The 18615-nt window shown below is 40.3% G+C and overlaps 1 protein-coding gene across 1 annotated transcript in view; it reads left to right on the top strand.

Moving 5' to 3' along the window:
- The window catches only part of dlgap1a (discs, large (Drosophila) homolog-associated protein 1a), a 90305-nt gene that overhangs the window by 7368 nt on the left and 64322 nt on the right, over window positions 1–18615 (top strand). Inside the window, exons 2-4 of the mRNA XM_007900948.2 lie at window positions 6776–6990; window positions 15228–15405; window positions 15976–16216. Coding sequence (XP_007899139.1) covers window positions 6776–6990; window positions 15228–15405; window positions 15976–16216 — 634 coding nt within the window. The remainder of the gene's footprint in view (window positions 1–6775; window positions 6991–15227; window positions 15406–15975; window positions 16217–18615) is intronic.

The following is an 18615-nucleotide window of genomic DNA, read 5'->3' as shown; positions in this document are numbered from 1 at the left end:
CTCGCTTGCAAAGCGAGTGCTCTAACCACTGAGCTACAGGACTACAGGACTTAAAGCTGGCAACCGAATACTGCATCCCATGTGTTGATAGTACAGCATCACCATCTATGAGCTGAGATCAATGGCTGGTAGTCAATACTGAGATCAGTGGGCTGGCTCCCATCCCATTCATTGGATGGAGTTGGGAAGTCTCATCGCTAAATTAAGGCATTGACTGACCCCATTTTTCACTTAGAAAAGGGTTAGTCCATTTTCCAGTAGGGCATCCTACACGTTAATAGGCACAGAACGAAGGAAAATATAAATTTACATGTAGCACGGCATTACGTGCCACAAGACTTAATGGCAATTGTGATACAATGTTTCTCCAGCCTACGAACTAACAGCTGACAACCAGCCTTCTAAACGAAATGCAGACTGCCAAAAAAAGTCTGCTTAGCTAATACATTATAATTTGTCAAGTCATCACCTACAACAATTTTAGTGACAGTTTGCTTGAGTCAGAAAGCTATTTTTAAAGAAAATCTATCTTTCCTTCAAACTTTTACATAAGTCAACATATTTAGGTAACTCATAAGACATTTTGCTTACACTCCATCGTGGGTGCAAACATGGGAGGGTGAAATAATGTGGTTTACCTTATACCTTATTAACTAGACAGAAAGTACTAATTGAATGTGACCTTAACAAGAAGTTTGTCACTATACACATCCACTCCCAAAGTCTCTAGAATGGTTTCTCCTACAGTTATTTTGCATTCCAAATTGCAGCCATGTTTTTATGTTATTAGTTATTATTAATAATGATAATCCGTATGTCGGGAGGACATATTGATGTACTTCACAGGCTTTACTGTAAAGCGGAGTGAATGTGTACCTTGTGGGTACAATCGACCCTGGAGAAGCATTTCAGATTTTAGTTTAGTACTTTCAAATAAATATTAAAGTAATTATTATATTGTCATTCAAAGCATTAAATCGCAAGAACCAAGAATAATCAACTTTGCAATCTTTAATTAAACTACTATGTGCTATTTTGACAACAAGAATTTGCACTTATATAGCAACTTTCACTTAGGACAACATCTCAAAGGGCTTCACAACGATGTAGTGGGAACCCAAACTGTGAGAGAGATAGGGTGGAGGGATAGGAAGAGAGGTGGCCAAAGGTGCAATCAAAGAGATATTTTTTTAAAATGGGTTTTAAAGGGGAGAGGGAACAAATGAGATGGAGTGAAGTGAGCATTGTTTTTATTGAGTTTAATTTGAATACTGAAATCAGTAAATCCATCTTTACAAGCTATAAAAATATAACAATACATTGATTCTAATATCACTGAATAAATACTTATCAGAACAAATTTAAAGTTAATTAGACAAAATAACAGTTTGTAGAGCATTCAAATGCTTAATTTACCAAAAGCTTGAATTAATTGGACTTCTGATGATTATATTGACTTTTTAAATACCATAATTTCAATTGACTTTCACCACCCATTAAAAACAAAACTGTAAACAAGCCTAGATACCAGAATATTTTTAATGATTGATTCTGCAACACAAATTGCTGGGTGTTTTGTAACTGATCAATGAGATTTCATTTTTTTAAAGGCAGAACCTGTGAGTCCCCAATTGAAAATAAAGTTATATTTCCAATCACCTTGCAAACACAACAAAGCCATATAAACCAGTTCCAGATTAAATTTCTCAGTATGTTAGTTGATGGCAACAGTTGTAGTTCTACAATTGCCCGTTGCTCTTGCGTTGCTCAAGCGCTCTGAAACGCATCCCTGTGTGAATGGTGCTATATAAATGCAAGTTTTTATTGTTGCTCTTGGTCTATAGAGGAAAAAAGTCAGTCCTACTCTTGATCCTGCACATGTGTGCGGACCACAGATGAAGACAGGATCGGTTTCCACAATTTTGACTCAAGAATTGCACTTCCCCTTTAACATTTGGTTCATTGGGAAACTCAGTAGCATGCACTTCCACTTTAACATTTAATTCAATGGGCCCATTTGGGAGTGTGCACTTCCTCTTTAAACACAGGAATTGGCTGTAGATGTCACATGAAAGCTGCTGTGACATGGAGCAATTATTGTGATTTAACAAAAAAGAAGACAGCAAAGGGGCTCAGTTCATACCTCGCTATATTTACAGGTTCATTTCAATCTAATTTGTCATTATCATGTCATAGGGATTATGAATTTTGCTTTCATTATTTTTTCTCCACACATTTGAGATAGGCTTTAATATACAGCAACAACTTAAACGTATATAACACTCTTCACCCAGGGTAGCATCTCAGAGCGCTTAACAGTGGCGGAGCCTGAATCGGAGCCGGGGGAGGGGGGAAGGTGCCCGTAAGCACAGCCGAAGAGAAAAGTCTTCAGGCATACATCACAAAACAGACATTTAAATTCTAAAATAGATCAGTAGGGGACTATGGCACCTGAGCCTCACACACTACTGAACAATCTGTACTGAAATAGCAGATCTCAGCCAGGTAACTTACAAGTGAAGGTACTAGGATTGGGTTCAACATCCTGAAGGAGAAACAACAACACCAATTTACATTTGTATAGCGCCTTTCACGTCAGGAGGACGTCCCAAGGTGCTGGACAGTCAGCACCTGGCGGTTGGGATATATGATAGAGGGTAGAATGTATCCTAGGAACCATAACCCAAACATGAGTCAGTAGCTTCCTACTTAAAATATATTGATGTAGCAAATAGAAACTAACATTGTTTAAAATTCAGATGGTTGCCTCCAGACATATGAATATAGACAGTCCTTAAATTATGCACATCACTCAGGCTACATTTCCATACAAAGCTATTATCCTGTGATATTTGCCACTAGTCATTTTTGCCATTGACAAAACCATTTTTACAAACAATTAAAAATAGTTTAAAGCTGAACGCTATGAAAATAAAGAGGATTTCTGAATACACAGACACTCTGAAAGAATATTCCTCTTCAATCACCAACATCAGTTACAATTCTGTCAGTTTCAAGCCCACAGTGAGAGCTAAAACTGCATTTTAAACCAATGTTTTCATTAGTGTCTCTTACATAATCAGACCCTAATGTAGTTCCATTGTTGATGCACTCCATAAGTTACTTTAAAAAGGGAATTAGATAGTTGCTTGAAAAAGAACGATATGAAACGGCGTGGGAGCAAGGAAAGTTGGTTTAAATTAGATCGGAAGATCAGAGTTTTTTTTATGTCCATGATGGTTTTCTGTGACTCCACCCACCCACACACAAAACATGTTTGGGTATCAAAGGAAGTATTTATCAGTTATTAATTATCAATAACAAATGACTTTTTGGCAAAGAACAAGTGCAGTTTTGAATATGCTTGGTTATGGATGTCGATCTGGCACAATATATAATAATAATAATCCTTGCATTCGATACAGTGTCTTATTTTGTCGGTGAGAAGTCTCAAAGGGCTTCACCTAATTTAGTGTAAAGTATAGTGACTATGTGGTTTGCAGATGGATAAGGCGTCTAATGTCCAGTTACACAAACGGCCCGCAAACAGCCATGAAGTGAATAACCAATTTTCCCTGGAATTGATGGTCAAAGCACCAATGAGATTGGATTGAGATGGTTCTGACTTTGGCTGCTTGAGGGGTGTGATAATGGGCTTGTGTTTTTTATATTTTTGGCCTGATCTTGGGGCTACATTAAGAGGCTGGAGTATTTGGGGTAATTTTGTAAACAGAGGATAAACAAAGAATTGCCATTTGGACGAGGTATTAGAAGTGATAAAGAACAAGATTTGTTTGGATGAAGAAAGCCCTTTGTCCTTCTCATCCTTCCAGAATACCAACCCTCCCAACACAGAACCAAACTATTTTTAAATGAGTCCAGTACCTGGCCTCAACCATCCTTTCTGATAACTTGTTTGTCATTAATTATTCTCTGCGTAAAAAAAAAATTCCTGGTGTCTGTTCTGAAATTGCCTTTTGCAACCCTATACCTGTGTCTTCTTATTCTACTGCCTTAGCACATCCATAAGTATTGTTCTGTTTATTTTGTCAATCCTATTTCAAAGTGTGTATACCGCTATAAGGTCGCCTCTGAGATATCTTCTTTCAAAACTAAAGAGCTCTGGTTTGTCTTAATGGTTGCTCATAGCTCATTCATGTAACATTGGGAATCATCCTCATTCTTCTTCTCTGCACTATCTTTAAGGCTTGGGCATCCCCTTATGTACACGTACTCAAGGTGCAGCCTGACCAGAACACAGAACAGCTTGAATGTAACTTCTGGATATCCCAGAATGAATCACTGCATTGGAAAGAAGGAAACAAATAATGTGGATGGGGCCATTGGATCAATGGAGTTGAAAGGCAAAGCTAACAGCTTGCTCTTGTATTAATACTGTCAACTTTTCCCGTGATTCATTTAAATTATGGGGTAATCTGTGATCAGATGTGTTATAAGATTGGTTGTCTTGAGATTTAAAAAAATCCCCATGCACCTTTGAAATGTAATGCAAGGTGGCAGTGCAATATATTGTGTATTATATCCTCATTGCCCTCTGTTTTATTGCTGTTCAATTCTATTGTAAGACATCCAATTTATTTTACTCTTATTTTTAAAGCAGCTTGACTTATTAACCACGGAGTGAAATTGAGGCCTAATCATACGCACTTTGGGGAAAGAAACATTGCATTCAGGTGTAGCCTTGATGTTAATGGATAAACTGAAATATAGAAAGCATTCAGCACAAATGTTTCCCTAGCAGATGATATTAAGGCATTTTGCTTGGATTTCGGAGCAGAATATATGTGGGTCATAGTTGTGGCATATTTATTAGCCCTTAGCAGGTGAGTAAATCTCTGTTTCTCTTTATCCTAATAAATGTGTTAGAGATTAGCTTTCGGAAATATATTGCATTTTTATCAATATTAACTGGTGATTAAATTACACTTTTTCCATTTTTCTCAGGAACAGATAGGTACTTCTATCAAGTATATATGCAAATATCAATCCATCTGTCACTTCTGAAACCTCTCTTTTTCTTAAATATTTTAGGAAGTGAGGCTCTAACTCATCAGAAGGTAAACAAACTAAAGGTAAAATTCTACATAGGTCTAGATTTACTCTATTAATTCACAGTATCCAGAATTTAGCAAATTCTTAACTACAGTCTTGATTGTGCAGGCAGGTTTTTAAAACTTTCTTTTAAGAACTACGGAAGACTGGGCTTCAAAGTTAAGACTTAGTTCTACACTTTGCCAAATTCTGGACCCTCTGAAATGCTACACAAATAAGGTTAATCTAGACCCAGGTAGAATGTTATCCCAATTATTGGTGAGATACTGTGACACATAGACCAGGAAAACAGTTGAGCAAGCCTCAGAACTGGAACTTTTCTGGGTCCTTAACTGTCTTATGGTCTAAGTCTTAAAACCATTGCCTATTGTTTAAAATCAGAGAGAATTTTGAAAAATTCTTAAACTAAGCAATAATACATTTTCATAGCTGATTTATCACAGTTCTTGTTGTGTCTTGCAGTTTACTGGCTTCTAAATTAAAAGTGAATTAAGGCATTTATTTTAAGATTGTGCAGATTACTGCAGGAATTTTCCAAAATTATGCGAAACCTTAAATTTTAAGGTAATGTTCTTGTCTAAGTATTGCTCTGGGTTTAGTTTTAAAATCCCACTTCAAATTTTATATGAGATTCTCTCTGAGATATCTACTTTCAAGACAGAAGAGCCCTAGCTTGTCAAATCATTACTCATGGCTCATTGGGGATCATCCTTGTTGCTCTCCTCTGCATTTCTTCTGAGGTCTGGGGCGCCCCCTTATGTTGTTGTACTATATGCTATGAGGGTCAGGCCAGACCCAGAATATGGCAGACAGTAATTGCCTGTCCTGTACAGCATACAGTACATTATGATGTCTGGTGTTCTGAACTCAATTGATTTGGCAATGTGGCTCAGCTTTCTGTTTCTCTTATCGTCTTCCTGCTGCTGATCGCTATCAATGTCCCCAGTTGTTAAATGCACCACATTTAAGCAACAAGTGAGCAGAGATACAAAGTCAACAACACAAGAGCAACAACTTGCATTTATATAGTGCCCTTCACGCATGTAGCGTCCCGGAGCACTGTGATTTGCTCATTGCTCAACGGTTTCCATGCAATTATTGAATAACAGTGGCTTACAGATGAATCATTGGCACCACAGGGCCACCAGCAACTGTGTATCTATAGCTCAGCATGAATCAGTGCTCGTGGAGAGGAGGGGGGAAATACAATTAGGAACTGTATGAAAAAAAGAGAACTCTGTTTTCACAGGTTTTGCTGTCCAATACCGATAAGAATTACGTGAGTTACATGCCAAGGAAACTGTGTAGTTGTGAAAGCTACATTTCTGAAAAGGTGAATTCTCTAAATGCATAGGAATCCCCAAAGCAAAGTGGAAATAAGCCTGTGGGTGCTGTGAAATGATTTATTGCCTGGGCGTACCACTGATCCACCATTATTACCTTATTAAATCACTGTCAAAACTGTAAGCGAAGAGTGATTATTTCAGCCAGCAGCATTGATAAGCACCTCTGTTACAATATAAGTTACAATTTGAATAGGCCAAAGCCTACTCATACTTTTAAAGACTGATTCATCCATTTTATGAATAATTATTTCATCAACGTGATTTATATGGTCAATTATCGCTCCAATTGTTCAGTATTTTGTAGACGCTAGCCCCCAAAAAATGATACATCAGAATATTCTGTTGCATTTTATCAGGTTCCACAAGACGACTGGGGAGGTTACGCCCCTCGAGGCAAAGATGATGAGATTCCCTGTCGCCGAATGCGCAGTGGCAGCTACATTAAAGCAATGGGGGATGACGACAGTGGGGATTCGGACACCAGCCCAAAACCCTCTCCAAAGATTGCAGCACGTCGTGAGAGCTATCTTAAGGCTACTCAGCCATCCCTAACGGAGCTTAGCACGCTCAAGTAAGCAGCATCTATATCAACTTTAGCAGCAAACAAAAACATTACATTGAGACCATCAGGTAATGGGGGAGTGGGGGGAGAGGGTGGGAGGGATTCTTAATTGACACATTCAGTCTGAAGAAACAGTATGATTTTCTGATTCCTATGTTTTAGTGTAATATATAATTGATGAAGTTTTGGTTATATTTTTGCACATCTTTTTAATTTGTCAAATTGTTTGATAATGTGGATCACTTCCTTCCAACACCTCCTCCATCCACCCCCTAATTGTCCTACAATGTCTCTGTAAAGCACTTTGAGACATTATCCTATGTGAAAGGCATTGTAAAAAAGCAAACTGTTATTCTTGTTAGATCTGTACCATAAAACATTTTGGTAAGTTCTCATCATAGGACCCTATCTTATATGATATACATTATTATTAATTATTATATATTTAAAATTTGCTTAGAGTCAGTTACAAATGCAAGGATTATTATAATAAATAATGCTTGTATTTGATATAGCACCTTTCACACTCAGGAGGATGCCTCAAAGTGTTTCACAGGATTTATTCTTATCAGTTGTGACGGTATTTGAGTCACTGCACATTACAGTATGTGTGTACTGTACACATACTGTAATGTGTAGTACCAAATTTGCGCACAACAGTGTCCCACACACAACTATGAAGTGAATGATCATTGGTCAAGACACCAGGAGAAACTCCTTTCTCTATTCAGATAGTGGCATAGAATCTTTAAAGTCCAACTCAACAGGCAGAGTTGGTTTGATGTTTCACCTGTAGGACAGCACCTCCAACAATGTAGTGCTTCTCCCAACATGTCACTGGCATATCAGCCTAGACCATGAGCTTAAAGCCATGGGGCTTGAACCCATAAACTTCTGATACATATATTCTGTGAAGGGCTTTGAGACATCTCGAAGACATAATAAGGTGTTATATCAAATGCAAGGATTATTATTATTATAATTCAGAGGCAAGACTACTATTGACTAAGCCAGGCTGATACCTGGTACATATTCATTGCAGTATATAGAGGAAGATGGTGTAAAAGACATGTTCCCTATTGGAAATCGAACAGCTCTCTATTTTGCATAATATGCTACAAATATTCTCCTAGCAACCACACTGCCACCAATGATAAGGATGCCTAAACTTACCAATTACGTCACAGCCATGACAACAGGAACAGAATCAATGATCCTTAGCTGCTTCCAAAAGACGTCAGAATTTCTGTAATGCGAAGACGTCACTACCTAACATATCACCCTAATCTTTATGACTTATATTTAACTTTCAAGAAAAGTTTATCTTTAACTCTCTTTGTACCCATTCACATAAGAGCATGAATAGAATGTCAGTCCAAGCACTGCTGACTCACTTATCCACCATTAATTATAAAATGTTAATTTACCTACTTAAGAGGGATTGACTGGACATTCCCATTGGTACTGGTTTCTGTATAAAAGTGAAGACAGGTACAATATGATTAAACAGCAGTCAACCTAGTATTTGAGTCTAATCCAATCCCTCCCCACTCTTCTCTGCCACCCCCTTCCAAGAAAAACTCGAAATACCCAATGTGGGATTTGAACTGACAACCTTTTGACTCAGAGGCAAGAGTGCTACCAACAGAACCAGGCTGACACATGAAGAAAATTGAAAAAAGAACTCCTTATATTTTTACACCTTACTTACCACGATTAAAAAAACATTGCAGAGAACTTGACAGTAACTGGTGTTAAGTACTGTGGCCACTTTTATAGGCTACAAAAACATCAGTTATTTTTCACACAGCAAGGTCCTACAACCAAGCACTAGATAAATGGCTCATTAAGCCCCAAACTGGACCCATGACTTTATGATCCAAAAGAAAGAATGTCACCAACTGATAAAAGTTGACACCTTCCTTATAAGCTGCAATTTAGATGATTAACAAAACTTATATAATATACAATGAATAACCGTGCAATTTAAATAGGATATAATTGCATCACAACAGTCAAACGACCCTTAACTTGAACTTGTCATAATGTGATCAATAACACACATTTCCTTATGTCACAATGACTACTGAGTGACATGAGAAGGATCGATTTCCTCAAGTGAGTAGATATTTTGTTTTCAGGTAAAACCACAGAATATTATTTAAATAGAAAATAAGTTTAAAGAAGTTTCACAAATCTGAGGTTATAGGCAACATTGTAATTGACTGCCTTATGCTCTTCAAGTATACTCAAGGAGCCCCCTGTTTGCTAAGTGGATAAATGTACTTCCTGGCAGGTTATTTCACCCTGGAAAGATGCCAGGTTTGATCTTATATCTGAGCTTTGTCAGCTGATCACAGTCAGGAGAATTGGACAGTCAATGTGTTTGATCTTTATGCCACTGGGATGGTGAGAGGAAAACAAACAGCTACAAATGGCCACTAACTCCCAATCCAAAGTGCAGCAGACCTGGCCAGAATCAGAATTGCCTGGGATTTCCCTTTTCCTTTCTCCTTCTTCGCCAACATACACACAGTTAAATAACTTGGTGACACTCACTATCATGGCTCACATGTGAACGGTGAGATCAGTTGCTCAAGTATAGGAGAACTCCAGGTGTCCATGGAGTTAAGCCCCAACAGCAGCTTTGGGTGTGGAGAAACAGAACAAAAGGAACTGGATTCTCTGAACCCATTGAAAATGTATCTAGCCACAATTGATTTGTAGCCCTCTATTTTTACAGTTGTACATGTTTGCATTTAGTAAGCCTTCTGTTATATCTTCTTCAAAAAATCACAAGGATGTAGCATATTCTCAGTTAGTACCAACACCATAATGCTTTAACAATGCTGACAGGTTGTTGAGATGTAGCTATTTTTAACATGAAGATGATGTGGGTAGATTTCTGTTTTGGATTTTTTTTACACACATAAAATTATATTTTCTGATAGTTTTCCTCCATTTTTCTGCCAAACATTCTCCCTTCCCTTTCTATTGTTTTTCCCTACTACTGTGGTTGCTATTCCACAGATGCTAGGCACTCTCTGCAACCTCAGCCCAAGCAACAATTCTTTATATGTGAACCTTGAGGTAAATCACTATGATAGCCAATAGAATACAATACTAAATTACATTAGTATAGCGCCTTTCACGTCGGGAGGATGTCCCAAGGTGCTGGATTGTCGGGATTTGGACCTGCATAGGGGGGTGAAGGGGGCTTGGGATCAGTGAGGGTGGAGGGCAGGGAGGGTAGGAGAGTGGACAAAGGCAAGGACGATGAGGAGGGTCTTAAGATGTGCCTTGAAGGAAGCAAGTGAGGGAGCGGGCAAAGGAAATGTGGGATGGAGTTCCAAATGTGGGAATGTGAGATGGAGTTGGGGGCAATAGTGTTCAGCTGACATCCTCAAACATGCACCTTCCAACAGGGGTCTCTGGAGAGTGATTTTATTTGGTTTGACACATGTGGATACTCACCACCATGCCTAGGAGTATCCAAGCCAGACAGAGTTCCATATAGAGCACCTACACATCTAAATTTCTCTGTGACTGGAGTTGGTATTCAATCTTTGGACGTACGCACCCTGTTTGCATAATTCCAGAGAGTACTAGGCACAGGTTGGCAAGAGTGTGCATTGGCCTCCTGCTGGAGTTTAACCAGCTAACACTACACAGCTTGCCATTGAGTGCATGATATGGCAAGCTCTCCCACTGTTTGTCGAGCTAGGACCACCCTACCCATTGGGGCTTTGGCTTAGAGAGTTAACAGGAGGCAAATGAGAAGAATCCTGCACCCAATATAGAGAGTGAACAAGAATAGGAACTCTCACTTCTGAAAACAGGGATGCCAAGTCCAATTGCAGGGTGTCAGCTGCCACCCCAGGTGAGAGTTGCTGACACAACACAATACGTATGACCTTGTACTGCACCAGATGGTAGTACCTTCACCCACCAGGTCATCAGGGAGATATCTTAGTTTAATGCCTTCAGTTTTCTTTGAAAAATGATAACATTAAAATTAGTGATGCCCATTAAAATTAGTGAGCTGTTGTGTCTGTAGGCATAAAAATACTCCGGAGAATGGGGGAGTATTCACAATGAAAACAAAGAGGTAGAGGAAAGCCAGTGAAGCAGAACATGCCAGTACGGTATATAAGAGGGCAAATTGTCTGGAGGGAAAATGATTCGGGAGGCTCACTGATGGACTGACTTGCAAAGCTTGTTCAAAACTGAAAACAATATAGTGGTCTTACATCTGACCTAACTAACTGATGATGTGGCAGCACTTAAGAGATTGGGTAATGGAGTCAGAGAGCAACTTTAAAAGCAATGACAATTATAAGATCAGATAGATGAAGGAATAAAAATAAAACAAATGCAGAGAAGAAACTGATATCAAATGAGCCACATGTGAATTTCTAAGTCTCAGCAGTGACTGCAATATGGTTTCTCTATTGCCTCCTACATCTGTTCAATTTTCTTTATCCCACGACAGTTGAGTCATCCAACTGCGCCTAGTTTTCACACTGTCATAAGTATGATTAATGCAGTTTCCATCCTCAACCATAATATTCAGAGGAAAATTATCTTGTAATTTTAGTAGCTGTTAGTTATTCACCTCCAATTAATATCAGGTACTTTGAATATTTTTTAGAACAAATTACCTGCAAATCTGAAATAATAATCCTTGCATTTGGAATTAGTCCCTATCACGTCATTGAAGCATCTCAAAGCGCTTCATGGAATGTACTGTAAAGTAATGTAACAATGTATTTGCAGATGAACATAACAGTGAATCTTCCACAAACAGCTCTGAAGTGAATGACAATCTGGGGCACTGTTGACCAGGACAAGCTCGTTGTGCGTAGGACCATGGGATCTTTAATATCCACTTGAACAGGCAGGCAAGCCAAAGTCCCAACATGGGGTTTGAACCCACAAACTGCTGATTAAGAGGCCAGAATGCTACCAGCTGAGCCATGCTAATTTGCCAAAGACTAGAAATTCCAGAAACACTTTCTAAAGTGGTTTTGCTGTATCTTTATCAGTTCCATTTATGTAAAGTTTAAATTAGGTTTAAGAGCCATTTGGGTTTTCACTGCCAAAGGAAAGAAGGGAATAAATAGAGAAACGCACAAAGATTTTGCAGTCTGCACTGAATAGTCAATTATTCTGGTTATACCCTCTTACTGTCATAATATCAAAAGTATTTTTAGACATTATATTTTGTATTACTGTTAGATCCCTTTCCAGTTCTCGCTAGGTTCCTTTAGTTTATTTCTTGACCTTTTTTTAATCTCCCTTTTAATTTTCCTGTTGATCAATTTTGGAGCATTTTGGTTTAATTTGGCCTTGGGTTATCCAGCATAATATTTTTTGAAGAATGTTAGTTTATTCCTGATAGATTCATACTTGGAGAAATGTCTCCCAATGATAGTACTGAGTTCAATCCCCAAATCCTGTAGTTTCCTTGTTGAGAATTGGATACTATACTTTCGTTATATGCTTTCCATGAAACAAACATTAAAAGATATGGCAAAAGGTAGGGAAGTGAGATTCAGCTAGGTGGTTGTATGCAGCTCCATGGAATAGTGTGCGGCAGAATAGGTTCAATGAGCTGAATATCCTTCTTCTGTTCCTAAATTCTAATGTATCCGTGGTGCCCTGAGCTACTGAGTCATGCACTGTAGTGGCAAATGTTTTTACTAAACCCTATCTAAGAAGATCTGGTAATACAGCTCAAAAGTCATTTATGGCTTTAAAAGGGAGAGTAAGCAGTAAGCAGCAGCGTGTTATTTCTTCTGACAGCACTTCACAGCTTGTCTGATTCTAGTCCATCGACACACATTCACTTTCCAGACAGGGTCATTGAAAAATGATTGAGGGTTTAAGCCCCATTTGGAAGTTAACTTGGCTAGGCTGTCACTTCAGTGTAGTGCTAAGGGGAGCACTGTATTGTTGGAGGTGCCATATTTTGGATGAGATGTTAAACTCAGATCCCATCTCTCCCTATTCAAGTGGCATTATTCAAAAAGGAAAGGGAATTTCTCTTAGTGTTCTGGCTAACAATCCCCCAGATCATTAATTTCATAGCTGCTTGTGGGACATTGCTGTGCACACATTGGCTGCCACATTCACTTACAAAATACAGTCAGTTTATAATAAATCCTTACAAGAAATTCAGTGAAGTGCTTTGAGAGGTCCTCCTGACGCGAAAGGCATGATACCGAACGTAAGAATTACCATTATTTTGAAGGGATTGCTTGCGAAATTTAGCACAGTATGAGACAATCAAACTGAGCTAAGTTCAGTCAGAATGAGTAAACAACTCTCTAGAACCATTGTAATGTTATTATAGAACCATTTGCACAACTGTACAGTCGAGCCTTGTGCATAGCATTTTTAGACATCCACGCTAAAATACTTACTGCGGAGATACAATAACAACTTGCTTCCTGCAGCTAAAACTGGACATGATGCAGAAATCCAATCTCAGCTAAGATTTAGATGATAAACACTCTCCTGGTTTGTGGCAATGATCTCAGCACCCTTGGTTGTATTACTCTCTTGTAATTGATCAATAATTATCAAAAAACTTAAATTTTCTGTGAATGGAAAATCAATAAATTATTTAATACAAGTGAGACAGTTAACGTTTCATCAGATCACTCTTCTGTCAGTGAGATCGAGGTTTAGACTTCTTTTGGTATTTTTCGTACAACGTTAACATCAATCACTGACTTTGTCACCAAACCTCTTGGAATTCTTACGAGTCTCTTCACAGATATAATAACGTAAATGGAAAACATTTAGAAACAGATCACTGGGAGAAAATGTGCGGTATGTGACATCGCTGCTGATAATCACATATCCCCTGCAATCCATTATATTATCATATTATACTGGATTTTCACAATAATTTGTCCCTAATAATAATCCTTGGATTTAATATTGTGCCTTTCACGTCAGAAAGATGTCTGAAGTGCTTCACAGGTTTTACTGTAAAGTTTAGTGACTGAGTGTTTGTAAGCGAATATTTAAGCTGAACGTGAGATGTTTTTCACAGTAATGGCAAACACAGAGATTGTTTTAAATCATAATTTCTGAAGCTTTAAATATTTGAAGTAAAGAGTTTCCAACACATAATTTTTTTTTTTTTAACTCATTCCTTGTCTTGATTTCGTAGAAGTAATCCTTGCATTTGATATTGCGCCTTTCACTTTGGAAGGATGTCTCAAACTCTTGAGCTGTTTTCTTAATTTCACTTGTGGTCATTGTCATATTATTGTTGCTGTTTTTAACACAGTTGCACTGAGAGTAGGCTGATTAAGTAGGTGATGTTTGTGTCTTTATGTTTCGGTTTCTCTTGGAGCACGTTCCTGTTATTGGAAAGTTTTCCATTATGATCACCAATCTGAAAGAAAATCCTGAGCAATAAAAGACAGGCGTGCTTAGTGATACTGAGCCATAGCTGCAGCGCTTGATGAAGTCATGTGGCAGCATAATCTGTAGCACCTGCAGTCCTTTGTGATTTCATATGAGCAGCTAACCTATTCTAATTTCATTCCTAGTTTGAGCCACATATTGTCAATATTCAATATGACAGTCCATAACAGAAGCCAGCCACGGCATCACTCTGGTTTCTCTACGTGTGCTCTTCCCTCATCTCTCAATGGCAGCTCAACAGAGCTTGTGCCCCAAAGCCACTTTGTGCTGATGTTCCAGTCAGCGATACTTGATGACCGGAACTTAGTGCTGATATCACTTTCGGCTTGAGCAAAGCAGGAAGTGATGTTGACATGCTGACAGACCTATCGACCTGGAAACTAAAATAGGCGACGTCTGGGTCATCAGGTGTCTGCAGAAGTCATTTACTGCGCACTATGCATGCACATCACAAGATGATGATTGTCAATGGAAACCCAGAAGTCAGTGATGAGGTTGGCCATTTTAGTGCATAAACTGGCTGGCATGTGGTAAGCAATTCTGTGAGCTGTGCACATGCATAGTGATTGGGTTCCACACTGAAACTGTGTTATAACCGAGTTCCCACGATAAAGATGTTCATTATAACAGGGCTCCACTGTGCATACAATCAGTCTTACAGCTGCCCACCCACTCTCATACTATGGGAGGAAGTCCCAATGAGTGAATGGTTGGCATTCAAACTGGGGCTGGATTCAACCGAAGCTAAGAAATAACTTGCTTAGTGTAAAGTCTCATCTTTTCCCAACCTTCCACCCTGCCAGGATATCGAGTGAACACTCTCCCAAACTGCAAATACGAAGCCACAGTTACTTGCGGGCTGTCAGTGAAGTCTCAATCAATCGAAGTCTGGAAAGTCTAGACCCCGCAGTGCTGCTTGCCTCACCCAAATTCCGTTCTCGCAACGAGAGCTATATGAGAGCCATGAGCACGATCAGTCAGGTAAGTAATTTGCAAGACAAAGCAGAGTTGTTTACAATTGGGGGGTTGAAGGCAACAATGGTGGTGGTTGGAGGCAGTGTGGCAACAATGGTGGTGCTCAGAGACTTTGGACCAAATCACTGTGCTGCAGGTGAAGCAGTGTTTTTGCATCTGAACGTCAATAATTAAAGGCTGTTTCAGATGGTAGTTTTCAGCCTTGTTGATCAATCAATGGTCATGATTAGCTCCAGTAATCACATTCTGTGGTTCTGTATTTACTGAAAAATCACTAGGAAGACAAAAATATCTGAGTGGCAAAGTTTAGCTAAATAAGACATGAAGGATAAAACAAAGAGTGAGACAAAGAGACGGTCATTTCACTCTCATATCCTGAGTCCTGGAGTATTCACCTTTAACAACCTCAGCCAACTCAGAATCTTTCACTGTTTGTCCAGCACCTTTATACTGATATATGACAAGATCCATGGTAGATGAAATAATCTTTTTACAGCTTTAATTTACTAGACAGGATGGTTTCACTACCCCTTTCTCCAGCATGCTCTTACCCACTGTTACCTATGTGTGTTGTAGGTGAGTGAAGTGGAAGTTAACGGACAGTTTGAATCTGTTTGTGAGTCGGTTTTCAGTGAGCTCGAGTCTCAGGCAGTCGAAGCCCTGGACCTGCCAATACCGGGATGTTTCCGCATGCGGAGCCACAGTTATGTGAGGGCCATTGAACGCGGCTGCTCACAGGATGATGAACGGTTGTCACTTAGGTCAGCTTCACCACCTCGAACAACCACTACAGTTAGGACCATCCAAAGCAGCACTGGTAAGTTCTCTGATATTTTTGTCTACACTGTACCCGCTAAATTGTTTACAGAGAAAGACTCTTCCCAGAATATGTCTTGCAAGTCTGCGAGTTCTACTCCTTGTTGATCCATGTCACTGAGCATTTGAATAATTTATACTGGGCTCACACAAACCTGTCTAGCATCCCAGTCCGCCATTTCTTCAGTGCCTTATGTGTTTCTGTATTCTTGATAGCCACGTTATTTGCAATGAGCAAATATACATTTGGAGCAGAAAGATTGTATTAGTCGCTGGCCATTAAATTGTGTTTAACAACAACAACAAGATTACATTTAGCACCTTTCAAGGCGGGAGGACGTCCCAAGGCGCTGGACAGTGTATAGCATTTCAGACCCGAGCTAGGGTCGGGGGGGAGAAGGGAGGGGAGTGGAAGGGGGGTGGCCAATGGTCAAAGAGGAGGGACTTGAAGTGGGACTCGAAGAAGGCAAAGGAGGGGGCGAGATGGAATGATTGGGGGATGGAATTCCAGAGGTTGGGGGCAGAGGAGTCCTGTAGCTCAGTGGTTAGAGCACTCGTTTTGCAAGCGAGAGACCTGAGTTCAATTCCAGGCAGGGCGAAACCTTGGGCAAGTTTCTTTACTCCACACGCCTAATAATAATCCCTCCAAAACCAAAACCAATAATAAAATTTGGTCATTTTCAATCTACGACTGTTTGTGGGACATTGCTGTGCGTAATTGGCTGCCACGTTCGCCCACAAATATGCAGTCAATTCACTTTACAGTGTGTTCTGTGAAGCGCTTTGGGACGTCCTCCCGACGTGAAAAGCGCTGTATCAAATGCAAGGATTATTATTATTAGTATTATTATTAGAGTGGCTGAAGGCTCTCCCGCCAATGGTGGGGCAGGTGGGTCGGAAGACGTGGAGCAGGTCAGAGCCGGCTGAGCGGAGGTAGCAGGCGGGTTGGTAGGGGGTTAGGAGGTCTCAGAGGTAGGGGCGAGCGAGGCCATGGAGGGCTTTGTAGGTGAGGACCAGGATCTTGAACTGGATCCTCTGAAGGATAGGGAGCCAATGGAGTCGGGCGAGAATGAGGGAGATGGGGTCACGGAGTTTGGTGCGGGAGAGGACACGGGCTGCAGAATTCTGGATTATCTGCAGCTTGTGGAGGGAGGAGTTGGGAAGGCTGACAAGCAGGGCATTTGCATAGTCGAGCCTGGAGGTGATGAAGGCGTGAACAAGAGTTTCAGCGGCCTGAGGAGTGAGGTAGTGGTGGAGTCGACCGAAGTTACAGAGGTGAGGGAAGGCAGAGCGAGTCATGGCTTGAATGTGAAGAAGAAGAGACAGTTGAGGGTTGAACAAGACACCTAGGTTCCTGACTGACTTGGTGAGTTGTAGTGTGTAACCATGGGGGTTGATGTTGACAGAGCCTGAGGTGCTGAGGCGCTGGCGCAAGTCAATCAGGAGGGCCTCAGTCTTGTTCACATTCCACTGTAGGAAATTTGCCCTCATCCAGGACTTGATGTCCGACAGGCAGTCTGTCAGGACAGCAGTGGTCCTGGAATTGAGGGTGGAGGCAAAAAGATAAGAGTTGGGTGTCATCCGCATACATATGGAAGTAGACTCCATGTCTGCGGATGATGTCACCAAGGGGGAGCATATAGATATTAAAGAAGAGAGGGCCAAGGACAGAGCCCTGGGGGACGCCAGACGTGACAGTGCGGGGGCTGGAGGAGAAACTGTTAGAGGCAACAAAGTGGAGACGGTGAGAGAGATAGGAATCAAACCAGGCAAGGGCAGGTCCGCGAAGATTAAGTAAAGAAGAGAGGCGGTGTATGAGGATGGAGTGGTCGACAGTGTCGAAGGTGGCAGAGAGGTCGAGGAGGACAAGGAGGCAGAGGGAGCCCTGATCACAGATGTTCAGAATGTCATTAGTGACTTTGACCAAGGCTGTTTCCGTGCTGTGGGCAGCGCGGAAGCCAGATTGGAGGGGTTCAAAGAGGGAATGGCGAGAAAGAAAGGAGCGGAGCTGGGACGTGAAGACTCGTTCCAGGACCTTGGAGAGGAATGGGAGGTCAGAGATGGTTAATAGCGTGAATGAGATACAACATTGCTGATAATACAGGCTGGCAAATGATATGTACATTTCCCAGCCTTTGGAGATCCCCTTACTCTATTTGTTATAATTTTCAAAATTCTTAGTACAGCAGATTCTGCAGATGTATCATTATCCCTTGTGTCTGGGAATCTGTGGCTTATTACTGTTCTGCCATTGTAGAGCTGCCTACCTCAGGGATAGACAATTACAAAATTCTGTGTACAAGATTTTCCTGGTCTTGTGCTGCATAACCAAGTTCAATAGTTGATATTACCACACAGATTGATATTTACAGAATAAAGATAGCTCTGAACATCAGTTGC

The sequence above is a fragment of the Callorhinchus milii genome, unplaced genomic scaffold, assembly GCF_018977255.1.
Source record: "Callorhinchus milii isolate IMCB2004 unplaced genomic scaffold, IMCB_Cmil_1.0 Scaffold2, whole genome shotgun sequence".
Classification (NCBI taxonomy): Eukaryota; Metazoa; Chordata; class Chondrichthyes; order Chimaeriformes; family Callorhinchidae; genus Callorhinchus; species Callorhinchus milii.
The sequence above is the reverse complement of the archived record's forward strand: the minus strand, read 5'-3'. Positions and strand labels throughout refer to the sequence as shown.